Below are 23,043 nucleotides of genomic sequence, written 5' to 3'. Positions count from 1 at the left end.
TTAGCTTCTCAGCAGATTTAGTTGCAGATAGATAATGTAAATTGTTTTATAAGTATCTTAATGAGAATAGGTTCTCTGATAGCTCTGATAACATTATAAAAACAAAAATAAAAACTATGTTGCTTTTATAACCAAGCAAATCAAGATAATGATATTAAATATTATTTATATTTTATACCTCACCTTTTGTGTTAGCTTAAATTATGTGTTATGCTACTCAGTTCTGTTGATAATTATATTCAGCAGGACAGTCTATGGAAAAGGATAGTCAGCTTTTAAAATCACGCATTTTAACAGCAGTGAAAGACTGTCAGAATGATATGTCTCATATTAAGATATGAGACTATCATAAAATTTTAAAATAATAATTTAGAGAAAGTATTCCTTAAGTATATGAGACTTTTAGTGTAGACCAGTGATTTGCTCTGAGATGTCTGCAATAAATGAAAAACAAAATTAAATGACATGTTGAAATTTTGCGTATTTTAAGGATTTGTCATATTTATACTTATGGTTACATTTTTAAACTGTGATTTTGTATTTGCTTCTTTTAAAAAGATTTATTTTTATTTTCTGTGTATGAATGTTTTGCCTGCCTATGTGGCTGTGTTCCATCTGCATGCTTAGTGGCAGCAGAGGCCAGCAGAGGGAGTCAGATCCTGGGAACTACAGTTACAGATTGTGAGCCACATCTTGGTGCTGAGAATCAAGCACAGGTCCTCTGGAAGAGCAGCAAATGCACTTAACCACTGAGTCATTTATCTATTTATTCTCTCATGGTTGCCATTTTATGAAGGTTTCTGGACCATCAGTCTTAAAGCTTGTTATACTTGTTTGTCTGCATGTAATTTGACTCACTGTGATGCCTTTATTACAATCTTAGGTACAGTAAGAGCCTAACGTTTGCACCTGAATTACAAGATGTAATTGTTATGAATGAGCTCCAATTAATACTAAATGGTCTCTAACTCTTTCTCTCCCATCCTTATAGTTCTGATCTGACTGAGGATGATCCCCGGTGGTTGGGAGCTTGGTGGATTGGATTCCTTTTAGCTTGGCTCTTTGCTTGGTCTTTGATAATTCCGTTCTCCTGTTTTCCAAAGCATCTGCCAGGTAAATCCATATCCTTTCATTTCTGAAGGCTTTACTGTGTACCCAGGTCAGCTGTTTTAAAATGATTAATAAGAACTCTACAATCACTCTGTTCCTGTCATAGATGCTCATGCTTGCCAGTGCAAAGCTTGAGATCTAACTTCTTAGAAAAAGAATCAGTAATGATATATTAATATTCATGAATTTGCACTCCTATTTAGTGAGTATTTTGTACTATCCTTTACTAAAATCATCCTTCTGTTTCATTGTAATTCTTGCCTTATGTTTATATAAGACACAATTATAAACCCTTATTTCATATTACTACAAATGCAGTTAGTCAGTAATTTCAAGGACCAATGTGTGTGAAATCCTCCAAGCTAATTATTATTAACTGTATTACTACTTACTCTTTCAATTATGCTAGGAGGAATTCTGCCACATATTCATTTGTAACCCATATATCCATATTAGACAGTCTGAGAAAAACCTCAGTAGAAATGGATATTTATTTATGAGATCTTGCTTCTAAAGCATTTTTCTCAAATTTGAGGGCATTTAATTATTTTCTTTGGCATTTGCCACAAAAATTTGGAAGGGAATGGAAGTATGTGGAGGTGTATGGCGGTGCGTGGGCGTGGGTAGAGGTGTGTGGAAGAGGTAGACTCTGACAGAAGATTTGATACACTGTCACCAGGTGATCTCATGGGTGTCTTTTTATCCTAGGTTAACCCATTATAAAGTCACATGGGGATGCCTTTCTCAGACCTATTCACAGAGCTAAAGTTTGAAACAAAGGGCCATGATGACAAACAGCAAAAATGACTTCCTCTTCCAAGCAATTGCTTACTTATTGTTTTAGTGAACAAAGAAGAACCACCACATATATATTTTTAATTTATAAATGCTGTCAAACATTAAGCATTTCCAAATTTAAAAAAAAAAGATTTTTAGGATACTTCAAATGAAAAATAATATATTTTTGTAACAAAACTGTCATTAAATTAAAATTCTTTGACTGCACATTAATATTTAAACAGATGGGAATGTCTTAGTGTTTGTTTATTTGTTTGTTTTAATCTTTAGGTAAGGTCTCAGCCCAGGCCACAAATTTATGCCGATCCTTGCCGAGATTATAAGTCAGAGCCATAATACCTGGGCATCCTGCATGCATGTTAATGAATACTATCCCTTAACACAGCCTCATTACATGTATAGATACTTACACAATTTTAGTATATTGTACCAAGAAGTGTTTGTGAACTACAACAGACCACCAAGAAAGCTGTTTCCAGTCATATGTGGGTCTCTTTATTATAATCTCGAGTTTGGGCTTACTCACCACTGACCCACGGGACTGTTTGGTGAGACAACCCTGAACTTTCATTGGGAGAAGGTTTTATAGAAAATGGAAGCATGTGAGGGGCTCCATCCCGGCAAGCATCTAATCAAATGCCTGTCATCAGCTGACCGGTGGGGGCTCTGAACCAAGACTGTATACAGTCAAAAACAGTCTGAAAGTACATCTGAAACAATCAGACTAATCTTTGATTAACCATCGATAGGAAGAGCTAGGGAGTAACTCTGGCCAAGGACAAGCCGTGGGGTCCTTCCTGGTACTTGGGTGCAGCTTGGGTTCAGCTGTGGACAAATTTTCAGACCTTTTTTTTTTTTTTTTTTTTTTTTTTTAAGATAGAGGTTAGTCTCAAAATGGAGTAGGTTTTGACCGCTCAATTAGCAAAAACAAAAATTGAATTCTAGTGCAATTTACGTACACATAGAATGTATATCAATTAAAGAGTAAGTATATTCAAAAACTGATTAAATAGTAAATCAATCACATTACTATTCCTTTCCCCCCAGGGACAGCAAAAATTCAAGCTGGCAAAACTTCCCAGACTCATCAGAATAATAGTACTTCCTTCCAACATATGGATGAAAATTTTGGAAAAAGTATTAAAGATTTTCCAACTGCTGTAAAGGTAAAATAGAAACTCTCTGTCTTTCTCTTTCTCTCTCTCTTGTGTGTGTGTGTGTAAGTTTTAACTAGTGTCCCATAGGAACACAGTACTTACGCATATGTATATATTTCCTACACATATAAGTAAATAGTGTATACACTGGTATCATTTTATAACTTATTTTTTTAAAATTTGTTTATTTATTATATATATAAGTACACTGTAGCTGTCTTCAGACACACCAGAAGAGGGCATCGGATTCCATTACAGATGGCTGTGAGCCACCATGTCCTTGCTGGGAATTGAACTCAGGACCTCTGGAAGAGCAGTCAGCACTCTTAACTATTGAGCCATCTGTCCAGCCCTATAAGTTATTTTCTTATCCATTACTACTGACCTCTTTATATACAACTTTTCTGATTAAATGCCATTGCCCGTTGAGCTCCAGACTAGAATAACTGAAAGAGCATGGTGTGTTTCATTGACAGGGTACCCAGTGACTCCTCATTAGCCTGGAGTTTGCTCTTCCATGTTAATTCCCTTATGCCATCCACCACTAAATTGTCACTAAATCTGGCTGTCTTTAAACCAGCTTGCTTTTAGATCACCCCTGCTTCATTTCAGTAGTTTGAGGTTATTATTTCATCTATCCTTAGCAGGCAGCTACACTCACCACTACAAAACCAATGATCTCATCTACCCATGAGGTCTAGAAATTTGGTGTCTTAGGCATATACCCCAATATTATGCAATAATTGGCAGTGTAGATACCTATACAAGGTTATAATTAATTATGAAATAAAATTCATCCGCAATAAGTTTCAAGTCCCCCATCTAGTGGATACAGAAATTTACTATATTTTAAATCATCTGGTAAGAGGTGCATTTATAGTATAGATATCTACAATAATCGGAGAAAACGGAGCCTTGTCAAATGGGTTTTATCCCCTCTGCTGGGCTCTTGAGGGCAATAAAAACATAATGACCCAGGTCATTTGCCAAATCTCTAGGTGCTCCACATACAAATGTTTCTCTCTCTCTCTCTCTCTCTCTCTCTCTCTCTCTCTCTCTCTCTCTCTCTCTCTCTCTCTCTCTCTCTCTGTGTGTGTGTGTGTGTGTGTGTGTGTGTGTGCGCACGCGCATGCATGCACAAGTGTATCCACTAACCATAACTATATTTTCCTGCCTGAAGGAGCACTATAGTTTAACTGTTTGTATTTTAATGCGACACTTTGCACTGTGATTACAGGTATTTACTTGAGTTGTATTTTTTTCCTTAGAATTTGATGAAGAATACAGTCTTTATATGTTTAGTTCTATCAACTACTTCTGAAGCATTAGTCACTACGGGATTTGCCACGTTTTTACCTAAGTTTATAGAAAATCAATTTGGATTGACATCAAGCTTTGCAGCTACACTTGGAGGTAAAAGGCTTTTACAAACTACTTAGTACGCTGATTCTTTGCAAGCACAAGCACATTGCTTTAATTAGGAGAGTACATTGTTTTGGTCCATTTTGTAGTAGTTTCTGATTCTCGGAAATCAGTGTTCTGTATCAACTTATGACAGACCAAATCGGGCTGAGAATATATTAATTAACACTTGAGTCGATCAAGCTCCACTGCCTGTATTGGTGGCATTTCTCGTGCATGTGGTTTTATGTCAGATAAATGGTTTTATCTGTGGAAGCTGTGGTGAGGCTTGTTTTGATGTTTCCAGCTGTTGGTATGACTTACTGAGCATAATCGTGTGTTTTTCATTATCTTACTTTTCATTAGGGGCTGTTTTAATTCCTGGAGCTGCTCTTGGTCAAATCTTAGGTGGTGTTCTTGTTTCCAAATTCAAAATGAAGTGTAAAAATACAATGAAGTTTGCATTGTGTACATCTGGAGTAGCCCTTGTGCTGAGTTTTGTATTTATTTATGCAAAATGTGAAAATGAGCCATTTGCTGGTGTGTCTGAATCATATAATGGGTAAATATATTTCATTGCTTTTTATATTCATGTCAGAGATTATGTGTGCATTTGCAAGAGTTTCCTGTCTCAATACATATGATTAGGAATTGCCTTTTAAAACATTTAAGACACTCCTTTTGCTGTTTGTTTGTTTGGTTGGTTCAGTATAACACTGCGGGATTTTGTCTTGTTTTTTTGTTTGCTTTGAGTATTTAGCTTAAAAGCTGTGGGCATTCAGCAAGTAAGCAGATTAAGGGTGATGTGTTTGACTCAGGGATTCAAAGAGAAATCGAACATCCCAGAGAGTTTCTTTTGTAAGGATTCATATATGGTAGACATTGAATGTATTCCCTGAAAGCTCATCTGGTGAAAACAATACCCAGATCTATGTGCAAATGCTGTGTAGACAAAAGGAAATGATTAGGAGCCCTCAGATTTAGGATCACTGTTTTTTCCAAGAAGCACCTTAGCTAGTTTTTTTTCTCAACCTGTCCTTTCATGACCACTTCTATCCAGAGGCCAAGCAGGTTCTGCTTCCCTTTGCTTGAACTTCTTGTACTCGGTACTCTTTCCTAACTTCAAGCAAACATTTTGTCTTTTTAAATTGTTCACTTTTGGTATTTTGTTATAGTTACAACAAGCAAGCTATGGCAGTATCCGAGAGAAAACTTAACATTCTACTTTCCTATTAGCTTAAACATTTAAGAATAGGAGTTATTCTTTTTGAGGAAATTCTCTAATTTTTGTTGAAACTATACAAAAAAAAAAAAAAAAAGAAAAAGAAAAAAAAACCACACACATTCAAACCAACCTAAACCTGCATTATACTGATTGTTCTACTTGCTTTGAAATTTATGTTTACTTTAGATAAACAAATAATTTCTTATTGTGTCCTGCAGACAAGTTTCTCCCTCCATCCAGTTATTTTTGGTCAGGTTTGTTTTGCTATGAAGTCTGCACCAGCAGTGGTAGATCAGGCAGGCAAGAGGTCCCAGCAGTGACTCCACTATGTTTTCTTTCACGGTGTATGTGTCTAGATTGTGAGGGAGGCATCACTCCAAGTATGAGATTCCATAGTTTTAGGTCATACCACATTCACATGACACTAAATTTGTTTAGGAAAGTTTGCCAATAACAATACCATTGATTTGTAGCTATATTCACATGCCTGTCATTCCTCTGTGTTAACATGATGCCATGTGTTCTAAATCAGTGTTTGGTTAAGCTCCATTACATTTAGTCCAAACATCTCCGTGCTTCCTCTTACAGAGACAATAAACTCTAACTCTCAAACAGACTCTGGAAAACAAAATACCAAGTGACCAGTGGGTTATTGAGACTGAGCTCTAGAAAGTTCTGTAGCGGACACTAATGGGGGCCTTTCAAATGTTATTTGACTAACGTAGAAAAGAATTGTGACCTAAAAGCAACCATAGGTTAAAGGTTTTAAGGGGCGACAAAGAAGGAAAGGGAGAGAGGGTGCACCACTATGGGAGAGGAGCAAATGTTGCACTGAGGGGGAGGGGCGAGAGGGGCGGACACTAAGGAGGGTAAAGATGAAATAAAGGCCACCGTCAGCCACCCGTTTGAAGGGAATTTGAATTACACTTCTGGAAATAGGAAATAAAAATCTGGAAATGTTGAAAATACATTTTCAGCATTTGCCTGCTAAGCCAGGTGTGGTGGCGTATATCTTATCAGGCAGTTTGGAGGCCCAGGCAGGTGGATCTGTGAGAGTTCAAGGCCAACCTGTTCTACTTAGCAAGTCCCAGGACAGCCAGGGTTACATAAAGAGACCCTATCTTGGAAAGAAAAAAAAAAAAAAAAAAAAAAAGGAAGGAAGGAAGGAATGAAGAAAATATTTCACAAACATTTACAAGTTTTCTACTAATAATTTCCTTTTCATCACATGGCAAAATTTTATAAAATAGAGAGAAATTTACTGATAATAGGCAATATGTTTTTTTTCATTATTCCTTCTGTTTTGCATAATGCCATCTTAAACTTTGACTATTTTAATATGTGCTTGTAAATAATATGACAATTAAGTATTAGAAATTTTCAATTGAAACAATGATGTGATTTTTTTAGTACTAGCTTGAGTTTCAAGCACTATATTTCTCTAGTCTCCTTTCTGTTGACCACTGTAAGCTTCTTCTTCATTTTTTAAAAGAAAATTGAAGATTTATTTATTTTATTTATATATGTACAGTGTAGCTGTCAGACACACCAGAAGAGAGAGGACATCAGATTCCATTACAGATAGTTGTGAGCCATCGTGTGATTGCTGGGACTTGAAGTCAGGACCTCTGGTAGAACAGTCAGTGCTCTGAATTGCTGAGCCATCTCTCCAGCCCCCACTGTAAAGTGTCTTGTGTGTATAACCTACAATACTTTCATAATAAAGCTGTGCTTGACAAAGACACATGGCAGCATTTTGTAGGGCATGATTGCACAAGGAGCTAATCCACTCAGAAGGACAGATTATTGCTTACAGTCCTTTGCACTTATTAATTTAGTTGTGTGTATACATTCATCGGAATCCAAACAGCTTGTGGGAGTTGGTTCTCTCCTAATATATGGGTTCAGGTCATCCTGCTTGGGACCCACATCCCTCTGTGATCTTTCTAGTATCGGAAAATCTAGTCTTTGATATCCATTTCCTTTTACCTCATGCTGACTAGTTTTCTGTCTTCTGCTTTGATCCACCTCCTTCACAGACTTCTTTACCTCCTTCTTAAGTACCATTATTTTCCAGTTTGAAGATTATATTCAAATACTCTAATGTGTCCACTGGTTTAAATATTTTACCTCTCAAGGAAGTATTGACTTATGGTCATAAGCAAAATGCTGCCTCTCTTTTCTTTGCCTCTGGTTTCCTCTTTCAGTTATGTTTCTACCACTGTGTTTATGATAGCATATCTGAAATTCACTATACAATCTGAACTAAGATACCTCCCAAGACCTCCCATTATCTCCCACTGTCAGGTGTATCAAGACCCAATGCACAGCCACAAATACAGTCCAACAAAAGATTATAAACGTACTTAAAACAGTATGAGATTGTTTGTCTGTTATAGCTAGATTTTGCAATGTGTGCCACAGTATCAGACAGTGGGATATGTTTCTACTCTGTGTGGCATTATCATGATTTCTGTTAAACCTGGATGAAAATGGATATTAAGATTTCTAAATGTTGATTAATTGTTGATTAACTTGAGACTCTTAATATGTATAAAGCCATAGTGGTTACCTCTTCCTCAGAGTAGGGTTCTCTGTGAAATAGTACAGGTACCTTTAATTTTTTTGAAATGGTGCTTCACCATCTATGAACAAACAAATATTACTGATTTTGTGTATTTTGTTTTGGATGTTCTGAGTGGTCTCCTTCCCTCAAACTCATACTTTATTTAACATTAGAGGAGAAAAGCTTGAGGAGCGAGTGTGAAAATCCATGGGCATGTTAGATGAACATGGTCCACATCTAACTCCATCGCTTGGAAGATGGACACTGTGGATTCTGAGTGCAAGCTGGCTAGTGAAACCAACTTGTATTGGAGACTCGAGACAGTGAGAGTTCCTTTCTCAATTTAGAAATTAATCAAGAAAGGTATTCCATGCTAACCTTAGTAACATGCACAAATGTGTACCTACACAGATGCAAACATGTACACATACAGTGACATATACCATGTGCATACGAAAGCATTTTTGATGAGTTTTGACATCATTGAATGTAACACGTTTGTATAATAAACAGTCAATGATTTTTAACACGGCCCCTGAAGCAACTGTTAATCTGCATGGACCCTGATTTCTTATAAGAACATAACTTTTCATTTTCTGTTTCAAATACTATTTTTATTTCTCTTGGTCCATAGTTTCTTTTGTAATTATCCACTGTCTGGCTAAATTTTGCACACCTTTATGATTCACTTAGGAGGTAGCTTCTTATGTTTCCTTTCTTCAAACTTTCCCTGTTAGTTGTTCTGCCTTGGAGTTTCTAAAATGGATCTGTATATATCAGTAAACTGTAATCAGCAGATTAGGATACAATAAATCTACCTCTATCCCTGGACTCAAATAGTCAGAGTGTGTTGCTATCCTATTCAGCTTCTTGCTCACTTTAGTCAACACAAAGCTTCACACACATTGTTTAATGGATGAATGTGTAAAGCTCTAGAAATCATTTTTGATTGAACTAAGCCTTTATAATGGAACTTCTGTGACCATTTATATTATATGAGGAGTTCTGTGCCCTGATATGAGGACTTCTCACAGACAGAGAGGACATAATCAAAATATTACCAAGTCTGAAATTAAGAAATTAATCTTTTTTGCAAAGATTGTAATTTTATTATGATAATAATAGATTAAATGACATGATTCATTTACCTATTTGATTTTTAAAAGTTTTCTACTGTTTAAAGTTGTTTGTTAATATCTAACAACATTATCATTTTTATAATTAAAGTAAAAGCTACTTGCTGCTGTTGGTAGCAGAAGGAGATATGTTACCCATCTGAAGGATAATCTGTAGAATCAAGAGCTGTTTGTTGCCAGAAACCCCAATATTTACTGAGACATTCACTTCATTTTTCTTTTGTGAAAGCTATTAATATCTCTTATTTGACCACGTCCCCCCAGTGCCTGCTCACTCATTCATCCAACAGTGTGACAGACACAGGTGATAATTAGGCATTGTGTTGAGTAGTGGAAGTATAAAGCTGGATAAGATAGCAACTTTCCTCAAAGATTACCTAGGGCTGGAGGTAGGTTAGTTGTATACTAAGTCTCATGAAAAGCAGACATGATGTCTTATGCATTTAGTACTTGGATGAGTGGCAAAATACAACTGCTTATGAGTTGTTCCTTAGTCACTTCTCCACAGAAAAATCTCACCTCATCTTTCTTTCCTTATTTACAGAACAGGAGAAATGGGGAACCTGACTGCACCTTGTAATGCCAATTGCAACTGTCCGAGGTCCTATTATTACCCGCTCTGTGGAAACGATGGAATCCAGTATTTCTCTCCCTGCTTTGCAGGTTGTTTGAACTCAGTTTCAAACAGGAAACCAAAGGTAGCCATGTCTCCTCTTTTCCCCAATGAATTAAGATGAACTGTGCACTGTGATGGCTGTCTTGACTCTCGGTGGGCGATTCTGTCTTTTCCCTCTGTTTGCTTTCCTTTCCTGGTTTCTGATCTCTGGCCTCTTCACAGCCACTCCTTCATGTCTCAGGCAGTTCTTGCTGAACTCAGCATGGCAACTATATCCCCATTTTATATTGTTTTGGATTTTCTCAATTATAAGGTGCATTATAAGAGCATGATTATGAGAACATGGTTACTAATCAGTAATATAATGAAACTGACTAATTAATTTTTTTAATTTCTTACAACACGGATACATTTTAAAACAGCCAAATCATATATATAAATTCAACTTCGAATATAAGATGTACTTTTAATCTCCAATGATTTACCCAGAAATTTCTTTTTAAATACAATTAAATGCTTTCAGACAAAGCAAGCAGCCAAACAGGCAGCGTGCTTGCCTTTCGTGTTTGAGCCGTGGGTTCCATCCCGCGTGGCCCACTCTGTACACAGTGTGTGCTGTGTTGCAGACTATTGGATCACACTCTGAACCCTGAAACTTGGCTATTGACTGAAGAACAGCTGTTCCCAGTTGTGTGGCTCAACCGTTAGTACACCCCATTAATCCCAAACAATGAAGGCAAAGTTAGTGTGCACAAGGAAGCACCCATGTTTGAAAGTGGTGTCTCATTGCGTGACAGACAAAGTGGCTAATCAGAGGATTTGACAGAGTAGAAAACGCACAGTTCTCAGGAGTACGGAGGATACACAGAGAGGAAGCAGCGCCAAGAGGAAAAAGGGAAGGAGGCAGATTCACTGGGACCACTGTACAGAAACAGGCTGAAGAAAGAGCCAGCTAGACACAGGTGAAGATAGAATGAACCAGCGAATGAGAAAGAAACATTCAGTCAGAAACTGAGAGAAGCCAGATTGAATTAGTCAGCTTGGAGAGGAGGTTAAGTCGGTGGAGCTGAGCTGAGTCAGCCAGCCAGGGCTCAGAAAGAAGTAGGAAGGGAGGAGCTTATTCGGCAGTAAATCCCAGAGGCTGAAAACATTCTAGGCCTAGATAACAGGGTATGAAGGCTGGAAGCTTCCAGAATTGGGTTTATGTTAGCAGACAGATGCAGTAAGCTTTGGAGACAACAATTACTACAGGAGAATAAAAATATTTTTACAATGTTGGCATAAATTTGCCTATTTTCCATCACTCAGGAGGCAAAGATAGTTCTCTAAGTCTGAAGCCAGTCTGAGGCCCTGTCTAAAAATAAAAAGAGAAAAAACAGTGTCAGAGAGTTTAAGATTTTAGCCATCAAGTGAAGGGATGTTTGCTCGAGTTCAGTTGGAAGACTTTGGTTTTAAGCACCTTGACAAATTTAGTAGGATGTTAATTATCAGGAATAAAAAATCCTACAAGTGAGTTTGACAGCAACACAGTCAGAACTACCTACAAGGTAGGTGGCTGACTAGTATTTTTCTGTAGTTGGAAAGTCTACCATGAATGTACCTAGTGCCTGAGGAAGTGAGAAAGACCCCTGGAACTGGAGTTACGGAAAGTAGTGAGCCACCATGTGGGTACAGGAATTGAACCCGACTTCTGCAAGGGCAACAGTATTATTAACCATGTCTCCAGCCTGAGACACACTTTTTATGAGCAATTTCATGATTAGATGCTTGTGCATTTTTTAGCAATCTAAGCACATTTTCTGTCCGTGACCCAAATACAAAACTGACATTGGCTGTGAGCTCTGTCACATCTTTTACTTGAGTTTTTCAATGACAGAAAATTCCATAGTCAGTTTCTTGTCTTAAGGTATTTAAGTTGTGGGCCTGTGCTTGCAGCTGTGCATGAATACCTGAGGTTGAATAGCAGAGCCCACACGATGGAGGTATGGACTGTCCTTCCCTCTGCGTGTGTTCTGTGACACACCAGACTCCCTGGCCCACAGTCAGTAAGTGTCATACATTTTTAAAATGTTTAGGAAGAACGACTTCATTTTAGAGTCTATTTGATCATTCCTATTTAACAACACCGTGAGAGCACTGTTTACATATTTGCTCTTCCCAACCCGCTGCTATTCCAATTCCTGTAATACAGCGAAAGAATCTATTCTCGAAACCCTGAAAACACTCCTTTCTTTGACTTCCTCTCTCACATGATTTTGTTCATGTTTTAAATGTGTAAAAAGTTTACACTAAAGATAAAAATTGAGATATACAATGCCTTTGAGATTTAATAAAGTTTCTAAATAACTGATCACCTTTCTATTCGGGTAAAATATGATCTCTTGGTCATTACCATTCACAAGGTTATGATATTGTAGGTATACATTTATGCCTATATATACGTACATGATAAATAACCAATATGCTATCTATAGTAACTCCTTTTTATCATCAACATGCTATAAAAAGGATTCCTTACCTTCTGTAAGTAGATGAAAAGTTCAGAAAATTGTCGTTAAAATGTCGTGATGAAAAGCAGCATTTTGTCAAGAGTTGTGTGTACAAGGTAATTTTACTGTGGCATTTATCAAAATTACTGTGTTTGTTTTTTCAAACTAGCACACATAATGAGATTGTCAGCATGGATACCTCTGTGTCCCCTGTAATGAAAAAGAAATAGAAGGAAGATATTACTTGGCCAATTATGGCCTATTGAGAGTAATGTATACAGAACATGAGAAAGTGTGTGACTGTTTTACCCTTGTCAAGTTGTTTTATGTGATGAGCCAGTAACAGGCTATGAGGTGGAGTAACAGCCACAAAGTCAAATGCAGGCACTTCATATATGTGGCTTGTCAGAAGTTGTTTCATTTCTTAGGAGGGTCAATGACTCTCAGCACTATTGGCTATTTTCTACACACTAGAAAGTGACAAGATGTTGCAAAAATATTTTCAAAGTGTGAAACAACTTTGCCATTTTTTGTGTTTAAATTTCAGGTATATTCTAATTGCTCCTGTATTGAACAGAAAGAAGAAATCTCTTCTCCTGCGGAAAGTATTGATTTCGAAGCTAGAGCTGGAAAATGTAAAACTCGGTGTTCAAACCTGCCCATCTTTCTTGCCATTTTCTTCATTACAGTTATCTTCACCTTTATGGCAGGTACTCCGATAACTGTGTCTATCCTAAGGTAAGCATTGCCCTCCGGAACCTGTGTTTTCTACAAAAGCGTGTTGTGAACTTAGAGGCTCAAGCAGGCTTTTATTGATTTAAGAAATACCTTCCTGGTACATCTCGATTTCTCAGACTCCGTTGAAGCCCAAGTGACTGAGGTTTAAAGACTAATGTAGAAAACTCCTTTGTGTTGCCCATGTGGCACGTGTTTGACATTAATCCCTTTGCAGGTTGCCCACATGACCAGTGTGAGCTGGAAACTTGATAAGTTCTGTGTTAAGTCTTCTGGCATAATCACAGTCTTCTTTTATAAGTTGAAAAGTGGGTGCTGGTAGATCAACGCCCGACAAAATGCTAAAATGCTGGCTGTCATCTCAGCATTAGCTGGAGGTTTTTTTGTTTATTGTTTTTTTTCCCTTAAATGCTGCCCTACCAGAGTCTCTACCTTCCATCTGACAGTTTTCTGCCTCTTTCCAGACAAACACAGGCCTTTTCTTTCTTACTACATTGATTTTCAGTATTCACCCACTACCATTCATACATTTAATAAGTGCAGAGTATATTGTTTGTTAATGATATTAAATGTTAGCACTGCTCTCTGGAATTTAGAGGTATTTAGCAAAAGGAAACACAATTTAGACTACGTAGCTGCCTTTTAGGGCTTAGTTGTTTCTGCTTCTAGTTTTCTGTTGCTTTGTAGTTTTAGATAACATTTCCGTATTGAGCACAGGCTGGCCTTGAACCTGAAGTCACTCTTCTACTGTTTTAGGCTCCTAGGTGCTGGGATTATAGGCTCGTGGCCCTCTTGTCTGGCTTATATCCTGGTCACATGACTTTTTACTCAGTCTTATCTCAGCACAATGTACTCTAAATTCAAACACTCTATGAATGGTGAGACTCCCTCGTGTGGTATAATATCATATGCCACATTTTGTTTTTCTATTCCTTTGATGATTTACCTTTTCAATAGTTTATAACTATTGCTAACAAGACTGCAGTGAACGAAAGGGAAGCAATCTTTGACATTGTGTTGGGTCCCATTTTACTTATGCTTTTAACTTCTTTGAGAAATTGCTGTTTGTGAGGATAAACTCACTTTTCTTCCTGTAGTTTACACTGGCTTGCTTTTCGCTATTTCCTCAAGAGCATTCTGTTTTACTTTGTCACAAGAAACTAGTAAGAGCAAGATGGCGTCTCCTGTGGTCTTGGTGGACATTTGTTCATGAATACTGATTTTGACATTGTTTCCCACAATGTATCCAGCTATTGCTGTGCCTTTTTTGGAGAACTACCTATTCAGATCTTCTGTCTATTTATGGAAGTCTTTTTTCATTATTATGCCACTTGAGTTTATGGTTTCTTTTGGAAGAAGTGCTAATGAGATGCCCCATTTACCAGTGCTTTCCTGCACACTTGTCTCTTAACTTTGCTTCCTTTGCTGTGCAGAAACGTTGTGGGATAGTCCTATTTGCCTCTATTTGCCTTGTTAGCTTACGTTTCTGGCGTGATAGCTAGAGATGTCATTGCTGAAATGAATATCAACAACATTATGTCTTTGTTTTTGCAAGGACAGGACACAGGGTTTCTATTTAGTCTTTGGTTAAATTGAATGTGATTTGTATACAGTTTGAGATAAGGGTTCAATTTCATTATTTTGCATGTAAATTTAGAGTATACAATTTTCTGAATATAATTTATCAAGTGGTGTCTTCTTCCCTTTACTATGTGTTCTTGACACCCTTGTCAAACATCAATTGCATGTACATACGTGTGTGTTCTCTTCTAGTTATTTTTGTATACATTTTTATGATGTCATACTCAGACTGTTTTTATTATTATAGCTTTGTTATTGTAGCTTGAAATCTGGTAATATTAGACCTCTAGCTGTTCGTATTGAACAAAATTGGTATAGCTATTCTGGGTCTTTTTCATATGAATGTTATGGTTTCTATTTTTATGAAGTTTCATTAGCATTTTGATGGAGATTTTATTCTAATTGCCTTGGATAGTATGAGCATATTGACAACATTATTTTGATTCATGAACATTAAAATGTCTCTCTGTGTCTCATCTTCCAACATCAGTTTTAAGTATTTTAATATCCAAGAGTTTTATCCCTGTTTTTAATCCAAGATATTTAATTACTATTGTAAGCAGAATTTTTTCTTACTTTTTTTATGGATATTTCAGAACGAGTAGAAATGTAACTGATTGATAGTGTTGATTTGGTATCTTCAAATTTATTAACTTCATTTACTCATTAGAATAGTTCTGTCTGTGGAGACTTTTACTTTTGTAGTTGGTGTAATCATCTAAAAATGGAATGTTTCTTTTTTTTTCCAAATTTGTATGTCTTTTCTTTGTTTTTGATATGTAAGTCCTCTAGACAGAATTCTGACACTGAAAGAGGGCGTCCTTTCCTACTCCCAACCCAGAGCATGCATTATGTCACATATGGTTTTGTCATTTGTGACTTTTATTTTGCTGAGGTTCATTCCCCCTATGCCTAATTTATTTAGGATTTTTTATGAGAAATAAATATTGTAATTGTACGCTTTACTCCCTTTTACTTTGACAGAAGCTAGTGACATTTTTGCTGTTATATGTAATACTTTACCACTGATAATAGTATTCTTTTGTAATCCCAAGATAACTTACTTATAAGATTTTAAAAATATTTTAATTTGTATATTTACCTGAGTAGCAACGTTAAACTGGTGTTAACATATGAAAGTATGGCTATGATTACAATATATCCGGATCTTCTTTCTCATTGTTTTGAATATGTTTGCAGGTGTGTGAATCACAGACAGCGGTCTCTAGCATTGGGAGTGCAGTTCATGCTTCTTCGGTTGTTAGGTGTGTTATTTCAAAACATTAGTATGTGCTGTTTTGGTTCATAGGTGTTACACATATGTTCTGTATATGTTGCATACCAAGTACATGATGAAAGATAAAGAAGACATAGTTGTCACTGGTAAATTTTTCTAACACCCATGATGTAGCACTGCCTACATGGATGAGAGTACAACTTACATCTCACCTGTCCAATTCGTTATCTCTTGTTCCCAATCCCACTTCATCGAAGGGAATACCTGATTTATTTGAAATATAAATTATAAATCTCAGCATATAGTTTTCTCTCCTCCTCTTATTTAATCACTGAGAATACTCAGTATGTATTTTTTAAAAATACTTTCACTCTTCATTTCTTTGAATTTACTAATGTGGGATATATATAAAAATGTGTGGGGGGTTACTTACGTGTAGAAGTACATTGCTTCCTGGTATATGTATGCGTGTGAGTAAGAAAAACTTCTACATGTCTGTATGTGAACATGTTTACTCGTATCCACTTTAATATTACATTATACATACCTGCCCACGTGTGTGTGTATGTGTCTCTGTGTGTGTGTCTGTGTGTATGTGTGTGTGTATCTATGTGTTTGTGTGTGTGTGTGTGTGTGTGTGTGTGTGTGTGTGTGTGTGTGTGTGTGTGTAGGCACAAAATGGACAGACATGTATAATATAGTTTATTATTATTTTTTGTGCACCAAAACCAGTCTTTATTTTCTAACTCTATCATAGTCAGTTTCAAAGAGGTAGTCATTTGTTACCTTATGAAAGCAGGGAACTAAAATATTTATTAAACTAACACTTTTAAAAGCCAGGGAAATAGGTTTTGAAAGGCATTTTTACCACTACAAACAATATATATATATATGACTGCATTCACCTTAATTTAATGATTTTTGCAGATCTACAAACATTACATGGTACCTCATTACTGTTTATAGATTTCGTATCAATTAAAATAACATTTTTCTAAACTTCTAACACAACATAACAATATGATTATCTTTAAATTTCTTAAAAAAAAACTTTATTTAGTGTATGTTTGTGTGTGTCAAGTGGGTGTACAGGTGCCACAAAAGGGAAGACAACGTTAAAGAGTTGGGTCTTTCTATTACGTGGGTTCTGGGGAGTCAATTCAGATGGCCAGACATGGGAGCCCTTACCTACTGAGCCATCTTACTGGTTCCATTACTAAAGTACTTTTAAAAATTGATTAGAAATATGTAGTTACTTATAACTATTTAAAATATTTTGACCAAGTGTTTTTTTATATCCCTTTGACTTAGATATGAATTAGCTAATGTGTATGTGGATAAAGTCTATTTCTATTATATAAATATGTGTCTATTTCTACATGTTGAGACCTATATTTTATCTTCTTTATTATTTTCATTTTGCCTTTAATTCCTCTAGGTACGATACCTGGGCCAATTATATTTGGTGTCACAATAGACAGCACTTGTGTTCTTTGGGATGTCAATGAATGTGGAATAAAGGGAGCGTGTTGGATTTATGATAACATCAGGATGGCGCATATGCTGGTAGCTATAAGTAAGTGGACATCTCGTTAGTGATTCATGGTCTAGTATTATTGCCATGTTCAGGTCACCCTGTGGGACCATCGTGCAGTTCTGAAGCTAATTGAAGCTACCCAACTTGATTTCAGAGGCTCAAGTGACCTCTGCAGTTTTCAGTCTTTAGTAGCAGAAGAATAAGATTTTCACTTTCAATATCTACTGCATAAATAAATAATACATATATAAACTCACAAATGTTACAGAAAATCTCCAACCCCAAAGCCAGTGCAAAAACACACAACTCAGATATAATATTTATAAACTGCATGCCTGCATTGGACAGATTCCCCATTACATTAATCTACTTATCTACTGTGGCTTCTCCAGGCCATATGGTTCTGCTCCACCTTCCTTCCACCTCTTTTTTCTCTGTCCTTCTCTGCAGTTCCCTACCCTTTCCCCATTCTCTAACACCTCCAGCCCCACCTTCCAACTGCCCAAGCACAGGCTCTAGCCTTTATTTGACCTGTTCAAGGGGGAGAAGTTTCACATGAAATTACCTGAGAACATGATCCTTGTCAGGGCAGCCCCTCTTGAGGAAGCAGAATAACTTTAGAATGCAAGCAACACCAGGGCAACCCAAACCACACATCAAGAGCAAACATTAACTAGTCCAGATCAAATTAATCTTATTATTTTTACTTATCATTCAAAATTTGTTTTATTCAACTTGTTCCTAATGTTTCCCCAAATAGGGGTGAAGACTATACTTAACTGTGGGTATAAGGGTACATGTTTAGATTATTGTTTGGCCTCAAGCCTACACAAAAAAGTACAGGCAACTATGGAATGTTATGAGCAGAATAATTTTCCCCAGGGAAAAGCCACCAGTTGGTTATCCAATATCAAATGGACACCTTTGAAAAACATGTATAAAAAACATTATACAGACCAGGCAGGTGGTATGTATGAATATTTATTTACATACATACATACATACATGTAATAACAATGAAAAAAGTCATGAATTTGAAAGAGAACAAAAACAGGCAGGTGTAGGAGAATTTGGAGGGAATAAAGGGAAGAGAGAAATATTGTAATCACATTGATAATCTAAGATATTTAAAAGAGATGTGTAACTTTAAAACACAAATCTTTAAAACGCAATCATCACTGAGCGAGCATTGAGACAGTCGCCCAGGTCAGTGATCTTCAGAAGAATTAAGGCTTAAATAGATCCCGGAGAATTCCTGCTACTCAGATGTTCTATAATAAATTTGCATGATAAGCAAACACAAAGTCAGCCATTGACAAATGACACTTTGAGACCAGTTTCAATTCTTACACTTATTAAAGCAGAAAACTGTGGTGGAAATCGAGTTATAGTTCAGTTAAAAAGAAGTATTAGAAATCAAATAGAAATTTATGTGGTAGATTTGAATAAATTATGTTTTTAGCTATATGGCAAGATAAATTAGAGCAAGTATGAAATACGACTAATTCATAACCAGTCCTTGACCAAAGACCTCTTCAGTCTGTTTATTTTTAACATTATTATTTTTATTTTTGACATTAATTTTTTAATTTTATGCAATTTTAAAGATGGCGAGCTATTTTATTTCATTTTTGACTTTTGATTGTTTTTCCTCCCATAAGCATGGTATGTATTTACAAATTTAGAAATGTGGTACAAAGCCTAAGTGTAGTGTTGAACATTTGGACATTATCTGTATTTACATTTTGGATCTTATCTCCTTCCCTCAATCCTACCTCCCCTCCTCCTCCCATCCCCTTCATGAAGGTGCTCCCTCTCCCAACCTCACACTCCCACATTCTGCTACACTGGAAAAAAAATTAGCCTTTGCTTCCAAAGGCCTCTCCTCTCATTGATGCCAGAAAATGCTTTCCTCTGCTGCATATGCACCTGGCTCTCTCTTCACATGAACTCATTGGTTGATGTTTTAGTCCCTCGGAGCTATGGCAAATTTGGATAATTGATAATTTTGTTTTTCCCATGGGGTTGCAGACCCTTTCAGCTCCTTCAGTCCTTTCTCTAGCTCCTTCTTGGGGTCCTCATGCTTAGTCTGATGGTTATCTGTAAGCATCCTCAACTGTATCAAGATGGATCTGGCAGAGCCTCTGAGGAGGTTTTTATATCAGGATCCTGCAGTCTCTCTTGTGGTTTAAAAATTGAAACTATAAAATGACTATTCTTAATAATCATTACTTTAAAACAGGAGTCTTCTTTTTCTTTTTCTTTTTTTTTAACTTATGAAGAATTACTTAGTGGAAACTATTTTTTATTCATCAGTAAAGGTCTAAAACATGACGTTTTGTTTTACTCTGTTTTGTCTTGTCTTGTTTTGCTTTGTATTTAGGTGTTACTTGTAAAGTTGTGACCATATTCTTCAATGGACTTGCGATTGTTCTCTATAAACCACCGCCTCCAGAAACAGAGGTATCATTTCAAAGTCAGAATGTAGTTGTGTCTACTATTTCAGTGGAAGAGGATCTCAACAAAGCAGAAAATGAAGGATGAAAATAAAGAGGAGGCTGTTTTGGAAAATTGGCTTCTGTCTATAAGAACGTACTGTGTCAAGGCACCATTGCTCATCTGTGTAGACCATGGCGTAAAACCCACGTTCCACAACTGAGGTGGTCATTGCCTATGTAGAGATTTCTATTTTTGTTAAAATAAAAACCAAAAAACAAACTCAAAATATAACAGGTTTATGCCTTGAAAGTTCACCAAAAGCGACAAACCACATATTCTAATTTATTTCTATTGTCTAATGGATGCAATTACCAAAGAGTAACAAGAACAAGGAAACATAGTTAAAAGTTTATGATTTTAAACAAAGGTATGCACACACAGGAAGTAAAACATCAGTTTTCATTTCTTTTGCTTTTTTAAGACAGGGCCTCACATACCCCAAACAGCCCAGAAACTCGGCTAAAGATGACTCGTGACAATTGATTCTCCTGGAGTTACATCTCATGTACCGAGGTTATAAGTCTGAATCACCACCATTGGCTTACACTGTCATATTTTTATTCTTTCTATAAGTAGCTCCACTTTAATTTTTACTGTTGATTGTTTGAGCTTATTTGAGAAGTTTGTAGCACAAAAATGTAGGCAAATCAAATTTATGTGATGATTTTCAGGACTAGTTGTTTAAAACTCATAGAATTAAAGACATCTTTAAAGTGTAATTAGGTTTTATATTATATCTTCTTTCTAGCACATATTTTCATAGTAAATTACTGATAGAAATATCAGCATCAACTACACATTTCCAATTTAGAATAAGAATTCTAGGAGGCAATTTGTTAATGTTGTTGACTTTTAACACTAAAACTTATGACTGTGATAGTATTGTTCAATTACATATTTTCAGAGAAAAGAACCAGCTTCAATAATGAAAAGTGCCAAGTAGACATGACAAAGTGTCATCATACACTATTAACAAATGTTTATGTATCAAATACTCTAAATTTTATTTTACACCTAGCCCATTTATTATAGTAACATAAGCAGAATTTCATTTAATAGACATCAATTCATTGTTATTTAGTGAACGTTTCAAATCCACTGTAGTTACTGGAAGCTCAAGTATTTCATACACCTTACATTACAGTCACTGAATTCCATCTGTGCAGGTTACTGAAGGCGTCTGTCACTGAGCATCAACAAAAGTAACTTACTATTATGAATATCAATTCTAATTAATAAAAGTATTACAGGGCTAAGGATGTAGCTGAGTGCAAATTCTCAATTTGGTACTCAATCCTGAAAAGATCTATTCAAGTCTAAGGTGATCATCTTTGTGCTTTTTTTTTTTTTAATTATACAAATCAAATCTTTTACTTCAATTAGTTTCCCCAGACAGCCAGCCCACACCTGTACCACCTATGTTTACTCTGTAAGCTTCACGAATCAGGTTCTCCATCAGGGCAACACAAGCCCAGAAAAGAAAACCTGGAAGAAATCTAGAATTAGAGACACAAATATTCACAGAATTTACGTTGCTGTGCCTGGTGGTAATCCATGTGTGGTCTGTGACTACTGAAGCTGGGAGCTCTTGTAAGCTGAAATTCGAGAAGGAGGAATGAGTTAGGAATTAGACTCAAGCATCTTCAATGTTCAATGTGAAGGGACAGTCTCAGGAAACACAGGGCTAGACCTACTTATCTCAGGAACTTACAAACCAAAAATAAATTTGAAAATATATAGCCTGAATTCTGGTATTTGGGAGGCTTACACTTCCATCAAGCAGAGGGACGTACACAAAAGTTAGGGAAATCCACATGATACCTCAGGGGAGAAGATGATTCCCCACCTCTGGGCACATCTTAAATACTGCATCTACTGTGGCCAAGGGGACTAGAAGTCAGACTTTCTACAGCCCCATGTGTGGAAGAGGATAAGCTAATGCAATCCTGAGAAGCTTAGTGATAGAAACGTGAAGTGAGAACAAGAAAACAGAACGTGGTCCCTTTGAGAGAAAAAAATGAAAAACCCCAGATATGTTTTCTGATGAACAGGTCACTAGAGAATTTTTATTCATGTTCATCAAGTGGACATTGTTTCCAGTATACTCAGTTTTGACACATCTCTCTTCACATTTGTTTTAACAAACTTGCAAATGAAAATGGCTAAAGGGAACCAATAATTTTAGCACTTGAATATGCATATTTAGAAAGAATACCTCTGTTTTGAATAAAGTGAACACACTACTGTAATCTTCACTGCTTCCATTTGTAAATTCATGCAGATTATATGTGTTGGTCTGATGCTTCTAGACTATATTTTCATGATGTGTATTTGCCACAGTTTATAATTGTTTGAAAATAACTTGCAGGTGTACCTGCTGTAATTCTGTACATAATTGAATATATACTAAAATTTGTATTATTCTGATTTTCTTAACTGCAGAAAATAAAAATATAAAACTCTTTCTTAACCATGGAAAATTGTATACATTTGACTTTGCTATGTAAATTGAAAGAAATATAAATAAAATGTTAGACCTATTTTCTTTGTTGCAAACAACTCTGTAAATAATGTTTACATATAATTTTTTATTAAATCAAAATATTTATATTACACTGTTTTACTGCTTTTTATTTTATGTGTATGGGTGTTTGCCTGTTTATATGTCTGTGCACCACTTCCATGCAATACCTGTAGAGGCCAGAAGATGCTGAATGTCTCTGGAACTAGAACTGAAGATGGCTGTGAGCAGCCACGTGTGTTCCTAGCATTGAATCGTGGTCTTCTAGAGGAGCAGCCAGTGCTCTTAACCACTGAGCCCTCTCTCCAGCCTAACATGGTATCTTAGGTCACTGTAAGATTGTAGTCTAGCATGGCAGAGAAGCCATGGCTGGCAGCAGGCACGTGACACTGCTAGTCACGGGGCACATATGCTAGGAAGCAGAAAGAAAGGAAT

The 23,043-nt window shown here is 36.3% G+C and overlaps 1 protein-coding gene across 1 annotated transcript in view; it reads left to right on the top strand.

Moving 5' to 3' along the window:
* SLCO4C1 (solute carrier organic anion transporter family member 4C1) overlaps positions 1-20,132 on the top strand; it is a gene marked incomplete at both ends in the record, with an annotated part of 46,528 nt that extends 26,396 nt beyond the window's left edge. Inside the window, 9 exons of the mRNA XM_080932848.1 lie at positions 992-1,113; positions 2,956-3,074; positions 4,334-4,478; positions 4,833-5,028; positions 9,938-10,091; positions 13,046-13,236; positions 16,015-16,079; positions 17,490-17,627; positions 19,972-20,132. Coding sequence (XP_080788974.1) covers positions 992-1,113; positions 2,956-3,074; positions 4,334-4,478; positions 4,833-5,028; positions 9,938-10,091; positions 13,046-13,236; positions 16,015-16,079; positions 17,490-17,627; positions 19,972-20,132 — 1,291 coding nt within the window. The remainder of the gene's footprint in view (positions 1-991; positions 1,114-2,955; positions 3,075-4,333; positions 4,479-4,832; positions 5,029-9,937; positions 10,092-13,045; positions 13,237-16,014; positions 16,080-17,489; positions 17,628-19,971) is intronic.
* Positions 20,133-23,043: the final 2,911 nt, after the last annotated feature.

This window comes from Micromys minutus (genome assembly GCF_963924665.1).
Source record: "Micromys minutus genome assembly, chromosome: 19".
NCBI lineage: Eukaryota > Metazoa > Chordata > Mammalia > Rodentia > Muridae > Micromys > Micromys minutus.
Note: the sequence above shows the minus strand (reverse complement) of the source record. Positions and strands in the feature narration are given on the sequence as shown.